We start from the raw sequence: 9599 nt of genomic DNA, 5'->3' as shown, positions 1-9599 counted from the left end.
AGAGAGAGAGGGAGGGAGGGAGAGAGAGGGAGGGAGGGAGAGAGACAGAGAGACAGAGAATTGAATTATACATTTTTCCTTACGGTACATTCAGAGCAAAGAAAAGTTTCTCTACTCAAGACCAGTATGAAGACAAGACAATAGTTACTTTAACAATATGAAAAGTTTTACAGCACTAATGACTCCTTTAGTCTTGTAAGACACCAGAAGGTAGACGCCTTGTTTGTTTGAGGGAACAAAAGCACATCCCCACAATAACAATCGTTAAGGGCTAGGAAAACGTTTTTACTTTTGTGTTAGAGCACTTGCAACACAATTAGGTCGTATAAATGCCAAAGAATAGAGTTGTAAATTGGAGCTAGAGAATAAGATACAAAATTTTAAAAAAGAAGAGAGATACATACATATATATATTATATAGAGAGAGACTTTCCTGATGAACAATATTTGGTCAGGAAGAAGGAGGAAATCCCACCAAAGTGCCCAGAGCAAGACAGAAGTAATTGGAGGAGAGTAAAGACCTACAATCCACCAGTGGCACCCTCTAACCACCCACTGGAGGCAGACAAAGGCAACAAACAATAACACAGAAAATAACAAAGAAGGCCAAACTAAGTCAAACATAATGATAGGAGGAGGAGGAGGAGGAGGAGGAGAAGAAGAAGAAGAAGAAGAAGCAGGAGGAGGAGAAGAAGAAGAAGAAGCAGGAGGAGAAGAAGAAGAGGAGAAGAAAAAGAAGAAGAAGAAGAAGAGGAGAAGAAAAAGAAGAAGAAGAAGAAGAAGCAGGAGGAGGAGGAGGAGAAGAAGAAGAAGAAGCAGGAGAAGGAGGAGGAGAAGAAGAAAAAGAAGAATTAATAATAATAAATAGCATTTGTAAAGCACATATCTCAGCTCAACTGCAAGCTCTATGCACTTTGCAATTTATATATTATTACCCTAGCAGACCTTCGAATGCTCAGAAACATCCTTGGTTTCCTAGGGAAGTATACAATGCAAGCAGTCTATTCACTACAATCGCTCAACAAACATTATGCGGGCAGTATTGCATACAGACGTATCTCAAAGGCCGCCAAAAATGACGTACGTCTGTATACAATACTGCCCGCTAACAAACTGACGCCATCTTTCACGGTCTATACCTCTAGTAGCCAATTTCCATTCCCACCTTGGTGACCCGAGGAAAGTTTGTGTGAAGTGCCTTTCCCAAGGACACAAATTCAGGCCCCTGATGGGGTCTGAACCCCACAACCTTTTGGTTGCAACCAAACAGCCTAACCACTAGACCACCAACATCAATACCTGTATGGGTTTTCATATGTGACTGCACGTAGATCTTCATGGCGAACCGCCTGCCACACACAGAGCACGCAAAAGGCTTGTCACTGGAATGTGTCGTCATGTGTCTCTTCAACACGGCAATCTGGCGGAAGTGGCGGCCACAGATGTCACATGACAGAGGCTTGGCGCCAGTGTGGCGCGCCATGTGCTCTTGTAGACTGGCGTTGCAGCTGAACTTCTTTTTGCACTCGGAGCACTCAAACATCTTGATGCCTGGGGAAGATATTTCACACGGATTTTGGGGGTAAATTATGAGTTTTGACTTTGTTGACCCTATCCGTACGTTGTGTTTTGCTATCGTATCCCTACGACGCGGGGAACTCTGTGCCACCACTTCCAAAATGGAAATTTACTTGTTAATCCAATCTGTACGCTTTGCATAGCAGTCTGTCAAAATGATTTTCTGAGAAATACTGAAAGTTTCAAAGAGATCTTCACACTATAAGTATTCTAAAATGTGAAGAATACAACTCCGGGGGTACAAAATGACCCCAGGGCGTACGGATAGGATAAAGAGAAGCACATGAGCAAGATGGCAGCTGTTTACCGCAAGGCAAAGCAATAGGCCTGTCCACTGAACCGACAAACAACACAGGGCGGGAAGAAAAGAAGGAGGACGTACCAGCAGCACCCTCCAACCATCCACGCGGTAAGTTCAATTGGCCTACCCTGCCAAACACTAAAATCGCATTCAGAAGACATGGCACTTGTCTCGTAAGAGTTTTACGGCACTTGCAACACAATTGATTCACTGGGGGCTCCAGTGGCTAAGTGAGTAGTGAGTTTTGACTCAAGCAATGTCAAGCAAGTGTCGGTGACACGGGGATCAGATGGGTGGTCACTGGAGTGTGTCCTTGAGCAAGACACGACAACCCTAGCTCAAATTACAGGGCGCTGCACAGTGGCGACCGACAGTGGCATTGTTTGTAAACTGTTCTGTATTTGTGTAATAGTGTGTATTTATGTATGTATTTATGCATGTATGTATTTATGTATGTACGTATTTATAATTATGTATTTATTTATGTATGTTTGCCATTGTAAAACAAAGTGCCCTTCTGGAACAAATAAAAGTGTAATTTATTTATTTTATTTATTATTTTATAAGGTCATCATAAAAGTGCCGAGAATAGATGTGTTACAAGACAGTAACATACACAAAAAAAGAAGGAGGAGGAGAGATAAGGACAATGCATGTTTGATGGGAAAGAAGGAGCAAACCACACCAGAGCACCCGCCAACCACCCATGACATGGCACTCGGCCCACGAGGATGACAACAACAAAAATGCAAGGAACATGGCATACTAAAATAAATTTTTAATTCCGAAGTGCGAAAAAAAAGAATAACAACAATGACGTACAATTCTGTTTCAAATTAAATGTGCTACATCTTTTCCATTTCCAGGTTCTAAAATATTTTTTGTGCTGTATTTTTGTTCCCTTGTTATCTGAGCCAAGTATTGTCACAAGTTGAAAAAGCTACAATGGAACACATCTCCGAGATGTAAAAACAAATGAAGTCGAAATTGTGACCTTGGGAAAGGCATTTTAGACAAATTTGTCTCACTTCACCTAGGAGGGACGGTGAAGGACATTGTCAGTTTGTTACTGTTTAACCCTATCTGTACGCCCTGGGGTCATTTTGTACCCCCGGGGTAGTGTTCTTCACATTTATGAATACTTCTAGTACGAAGATCTCTTTGAAACTTTCAGTATTTCTCAAAAAATCATTTTGACAGACTGCTGCGCAAAGCGTACGGATCGGATTAGCGAGTAAATTTCCTCTTTGGAAAGTGGTGGCACAGAGTTCCCCACGTCGTATGGATACGATAGTAAAACATGATGTACGGATAGGATTAAGTGGTGGCACAGAGTGTAAAACACGATGTACGGATAGGGTTAAGTTGCTTACACTACACATACTTCCAGGGATGCCAACAATGTTTCTGAGTATTCTAGGGTCTCCTGGGACAATAACAGATGTAAAGCAAAAACAGCACGCTTAAGATCACGGATATATATATATATATATATATATATATATATATATATATATATATATATATGCCAAATAAATGCAATTATTACTACTATTATCAATTGAGCAAATTGAGTATTTACCCATATGGCTGAGCTGATGTCTTCTCAAACTCTCTTTTGTTCTCAGTCTTTTGTCGCAGCCTTCAAACTGGCAGGGAAACGGCCTCTCTTCTGTGTGGGTGATCAGGTGGGCCTTGGCGTTGCCTGGGGAAAGTCCAGGGAGAGAAAAACAGTGACAAATGACACTGATAAAGTCCTCCTTTTCAAAGCTGGAAGCAAATCCTTAATGACTGACCCTTGATTCACTTCGCATAAGATAAACATTTACTTCACATACGATAAACATTTACTTCACATACGAAACTTCACATACGATAAACATTTACTTCAAATATGATAAACATTTTTGTCACATGATAAACATTTACTTCACATACGAAACTTCACATACGATAAACATTTACTTCAAATATATGATAAACATTTTTTTCACATATGATAAACATTTACTTCACATACGAAACTTCACATGTGATAAACAGTTACTTCACATACGATAAACATTTACTTCACATACGATAAACATTCACTCATACCGGGGGGGGGGAATTGGAGATGAAAGCAGATGACAGACCAGGACTACTGACTATAGAACAGGAAAGGAGATGCAAGGAAAAAAATTTTAGAGAACAAAATGTTTTCCTCCCTGTCAGGTTTCAAACCTGGGACCTTTACAGTGAAAGGTGAACACCATACCTATAGACTAAGACCAGGAGATATATGTATACCTCTCAAGGAAAATATTCTCCTATAGACTAAGACCAGGAGATATATGTATACCTCCTATAGACTAAGACCAGGAGATATATGTATACCTCTCAAGGAAAATATTCTCCCACAGACACAGCATTTGAATCCCGAGGGAACTTTCACGATCTGGTTCTTTGTGTCTGCTCCGTCGGCTTCCACACCTTCTGACGACGGCTCTTGCGCTGGGTCTGAGGGAGGAGAAAAGTTGTAGTTTTAGTAAAAAGTTTTACGGCACTTGCAACACCATAAGGTCATATAAGTGCTGAAGACTAGAGGTGTTACAAGAGAGTAACAAATACAAAATAGAAGGAGGGGAGATAAGGACGGTAGATGCTTGATAGGAAAGAAGGAGCAAACCACACCAGAGCACCTGCCAACCACCCACGAAGAAAAGTTTACACGTGAGACAATAAGAGAAGAGGCTCAAATAAATAACCCCCCCCCCCCCCACAAACAAAATAAATAAATGAATACTTAGCCATGTTCAAATGATTGAAGAGGAAGAGCAGCTTTAAAAAAAACAGACCATAAACACACAACACAAAGATGAACAGCACACAACATATATGAATTTTATTTTTTTTAATATTTTTAAAAAATTCCAAACCAGCATCATATCCAGGCCTTAAATCTTGTATTGTGTGCTTCCTTTTTTTTTTTTTTTTTAAATAGTAAAGGGTTTTACAGCGCTCGCAACTGCATCGTCTGCTCCATATCAAGGAACGTTTAAGTTTAAAGTTTTAGTAATAGTTTAATGGCACTCGTAAACACAAAGAGGTCAAATAAGCACGGAAGATTAGACGTATTTTTAGAGAACATATGAATAAAAGGAGGAGAGATAAGGACAATAGATGTTTGATAGGAAAGAAGGAGCAAACTACACCAGAGCACCCACCAACCATCCAGCTTCAAGGAATAGAAGAGCTCTAACTCTGTGATCTGAACAGACCTTGAGAGAAGTTGACTCATCTTTATCTATACAGCAAAGCATCGGGGCCTCTCATGGTCTAGAGGTTACGGTGTTCACCTCTCATTCAATAGGTCCTGGGTTCAAAACCTGACAGCGACGGAAAATGTTCTTCTCTGAAACGTTACCTTTCACCTCCTTTCCTGCTCTCTAATAATGTTTTGTCGTCTGCTTTCGTCTCCACTTTCTGCCCCCACTCCCACCCCCACTTTTCCCCCTCCTCTGGGCTCCTGACTCTATCTGCAGCCTTTCTACTGCTACTCCTTGGCTCCTTCTTACTGCTGTCTTTCAGCCACACCCCTGATCTTATGGTACCGTAGGAAAGATCTACACCTAGTCTTCTCGGATAAGGGCGAAAAATCTTGGAGGTCTCATGTACAAGTTGCGCACATTAAAAATCCCTTGGTGGTCCAAAATCGACAAGATTAGGCTTCGGTCGACACCCGGGCAAAATTTAAAATTAATTCCTACTAAACTGAAAAATGTTTATCATGTCCGCACGCTCACATGAACTTATGCAGTTGCAAGCGCCGTAAAACACTTACCAAAACAAAACAAAGAATCGTTTGCAAGCTGTACAACTGTTTTAAGCCCAGCGAGCAACATTTTTCAGGAGAGTGAAAAAACTACTTCATCATTGTTTTAAAAAAACTGTACCTACATTATGCATCCTCCTGGCTTTTTTCAACATTTAGAATTTGAGCTTTGAGAAAAAATTTCTCAAACACAAGCAACCAATACCAAACAATAAGAAAACTACAAACTGCAATAAAAACATTTTTCTAAATTTTGGGTATAGAACATCTGAACAGTTACACAACAAAATTCGGAGTCACTGCTCACCTTTCAACGGTTGCGGATTTTTCCTAGGCCTCCCTGTAAAGTAAACAAAATATAAAGTTAACAAAAACTTTTTGTATAACAAAGTACAATTTAAAAAATTTATCTTTGAAAGTCCTTAAACCAAGTTTTAAAAACATATAAAACGACACCCCTACCTTTACCTTCTCCAAAATAAAACAAACCCTTAACTCCCCCCCAAAAATCAGCCAAAAAAACATGAAATGACAATTTAATTCAAATCAGTAGGAACAAACATCAAGCTGTTTAAAAAGAGTCTGCATGTCGTTACAACAAATAAAACACTATAAGAAAACTTCTTGTAAAGTTGATGTTTTTGTGTTTTTACACCCACATTGACACACAATCTAGATTATCACAGAATGGGCTCTGGCCCTGCCAGTCTGGATCAAATTCCGCCAAGAGGGATGCAACATCCCAGCCAAAAGATCAAGATTATATTCGATAAAAATTCTCCCAGCTCAAGAACCGAAAGAACACTGATGTCTTAAGAGAGTGTAATGACTGGTGAAACCTGTTGATACTCACCGCGACCTCTTCCAGAGGGAATTTTCTGTACCTTCGGCTTAGCTACAGTTTTTTCTGGTTCAAAGGAAGCATCATCTTCTTCAGCCTCATCTTTATCCTCTTCACCAGCAAATATCCGATAATCACTGCAGAGTCAGGAAAATAGGTGTGTAGGAGACCCTAGCTTACAAATGATTGAACAGTAACCAGTTTCAATAACAGTTGTAAAACTTGCATACAATTTACTACATTTGAAGGATTTCTTGACAAAATACTTAATCTCCCTTTGCAATATCTGAACTTCCTCTTTTATCCCTTTATAATTGTGAGCGGGAACTATTACTATTAACTTTAACGTGTTAAAAATATTTTGTCACAAAACTAAAATCAGAACAAATTGTAGTATTTGTAATGATTATGATAAATAACTGAATTTATACTGCGCGTACCCACGCTCTACAGCATACTCTATGAATGCGATTTACAACTATTATTAGCCCAGCAGACCCTAGAACAGCCAGAAAACATTCTTAGCGTCCCCAGAAGCATACAGTGCAAGCTGTGAATTGCATGCACTCAAACACTAACAGGACCTTTCGCTGTCTATAGCCAGGAACCCATTCCCACCTGGGTGACCTGAGGAAAATTCGGGTAAAGGGCCTTTCCCAAGGACACAACATAGGGCCCCTGACAGGATTCAAAACCATGACCTTAAGGTTACAAGTCTGCAAGACCTAACCATAACGTCACTGCCCCCACAATTTTACTATGCTGCAATAATTCACCTTTGTTTCAAACAGTCTACAACAGCAATCTTTGTACACTGCAAGTATAATTTATCATGCAAGAGGCAACCTGTAAACTTGATTGTAAACTTACCTAAATTTTAAAGGGATGTATCTTTTTCGGCTAGGAAGATGACTGGAATTCCTTTCTATGTCGTAGTCGTTAGCTTGAATGGCAATCTCTCTCGCATTGCTCTTTACAGAGCTACCAGGGAGTTCTTGGGCAGAAGTTGGAGCTCTGTCCTCAACACGTTCCTGGAGCAATGACAGGAAATCATTTTATACTTCGAGACAAAAAGACATGAACAAATTTAAGTGCATTCTTTCACTTATTATTTGGCATAAAAAGCAAACCACACTTCATACCCTTTAATATCAGATTTGCATTAACTTCAAAACAGAGGAAACTCAGACACAGTTCAAGAAAAATTAGCCCTCATATTGCTAGAAAGAGTACATGATGAATTTTTTTGTACTTAAACTTTTTTTCTGGCAACTAGATCTAGATTCTAATCTGAAATGGAAGAAGATAAATTTGCGTTTTTAAAGAGCTTGATTTTAAAACTTGTTTTTCTTGACCATCAACGATACAACTTATCAGTTTTGACTACTGGACAAATCATACTTTCAATTTGAAATCTGGATTGAAACTCAAAGTGAGTGGGATCCATGTGAATGTGATTATTAAACAAAAAAATTGGAATGCCCAATAAGTCTTAGTTCTGTACATCAATAATTGAAGACACACGTAATCTCTAAGGACTTTACAATTCAGGAAGGGAGAAAGGACATCATGCACGCAGCATCGGAATGCACTGTGTTGAAACGTTTTGAATAACCCAGAAAGAAGGGAAAAGAAAGATTTTTAAAATAACATAAAAAAGAAAAAGAGGAAGAGTTCCTTTACCTGTTGGGAAGATGAAATATCCGGTCCTTCATTTTCTGTGACTGCAAATATTGTTTCATCTTGCCCAGGGCCAGGGTCACCTAAAAAATGTTGAAAATCTTACGGCTCGAAAGAAAGAATTTTGACTGACAGACATATAAATTATTAAATAATCAAATTATTTAATGGCACAAGAGACAAATCACCATGTATACCTCCATTCATACTTGTTCAATGTTTTACTGTACACCTAGGCTAATTAATCATTTAGAACTAGATCTACATCAAGATCTAGATTCTAGTATCTTCGGGCTTGGACTGATATCTGAAAATTATCAGATAGCCTAAGAGTGAAAACCAAGCCGTCCAAGCATTTGGCCTTAATAATTCCTAAATTTAACATGCATTGGCATCTACACAATCAGCTCAGATTACTGTTTTGCCTTTGCAGTGGCACTGTAAAAAGTTATAACATTAATCATACAGATCAAGAATCTACACTTAGGCCTACGGTGAATTAGCATTGACTATTGACATTGTTATTGACATCTTCATCATAGGCCTCGTCTAGAATCTATATTATAATAAAGATAAAAAATACAAATGATAGAGATATGGGCTCTATTACTACTTAGTTTGTTACAACTGAATACAGGCCGAGAGATTCCAAGCGACAGTGGTGACAGTGCGACGAATTATTGCAACAAAATTATGTTGAAAGGAGACCAAGATCTAATCTAAGATATTAATTCCATTCCGGAACAACATCGTTTGTAGCAGAAGCGTTTGGATTCTGCAGGCATTTTCAATATCCAAAGCGACAATGATAAGATTCTTGGAAAATATTATTGGGTGAAGAACAATAACAACAAGACAAGGGACCCTTCTACTTCTGGTCATGATGGCAAAACAAGGCCGGACATGAGGAAATTACTACACAGCTTATGAGATTTCAGAAAATGCCCCATTTTTAATAACACAGCGATAAAGAATTCATCAATCTAAATTCATAATTAGCTAAACTAAATAGAAAAGGAAGAAGGGAAATAGCATGCCTTTATCAACGCCACAAGGGGCATCCATGTTTCCCAGCTGGTCGTCACTGGGGCAGGTCGGGTTATTCGTGGTCGGGATGGCTATATGCAATTGCCTGGGAATAGAAGACTCACCTGCCCTGTTGTTCCCAAATCATTCGTTTTCATTTTCATTGTAACCTCATAATTAGGCCTTAAATTGGTATACATTGTTTTTATAATATTCTAATGTTCAAGATTCGGAAAGAAAATAAATCAGAGTTTATTAGCTGCTATATCTAGTAGTGCTAGACTAAATCGAGTGGCATATTTTCTGACAGGGAAAATAAAGCCATACCCTGCCACGAACTAAAAAGAAAAGCAACCCCC

General features: G+C 39.0%; 1 protein-coding gene across 1 annotated transcript in view; it reads right to left on the bottom strand.

The window, feature by feature from the left end:
• Positions 1-9313, bottom strand: part of LOC101861524 — a 15936-nt gene extending 6623 nt beyond the window's left edge. Inside the window, exons 1-8 of the mRNA XM_005103233.2 lie at positions 9252-9313; positions 8218-8297; positions 7405-7565; positions 6547-6671; positions 6001-6033; positions 4256-4378; positions 3462-3584; positions 1300-1551 (exon numbers count right to left, since the gene is read on the bottom strand). Of these exons, the coding sequence (XP_005103290.1) occupies positions 1300-1551; positions 3462-3584; positions 4256-4378; positions 6001-6033; positions 6547-6671; positions 7405-7565; positions 8218-8297; positions 9252-9279 (925 nt within the window). The 5' untranslated portion in view covers positions 9280-9313. The remainder of the gene's footprint in view (positions 1-1299; positions 1552-3461; positions 3585-4255; positions 4379-6000; positions 6034-6546; positions 6672-7404; positions 7566-8217; positions 8298-9251) is intronic.
• Between the last annotated feature and the right edge of the window lie 286 nt (positions 9314-9599).

This window comes from Aplysia californica, unplaced genomic scaffold, assembly GCF_000002075.1.
Source record: "Aplysia californica isolate F4 #8 unplaced genomic scaffold, AplCal3.0 scaffold00364, whole genome shotgun sequence".
Taxonomy (NCBI): Eukaryota; Metazoa; Mollusca; class Gastropoda; order Aplysiida; family Aplysiidae; genus Aplysia; species Aplysia californica.
Note: the sequence above shows the minus strand (reverse complement) of the source record. Positions and strands in the feature narration are given on the sequence as shown.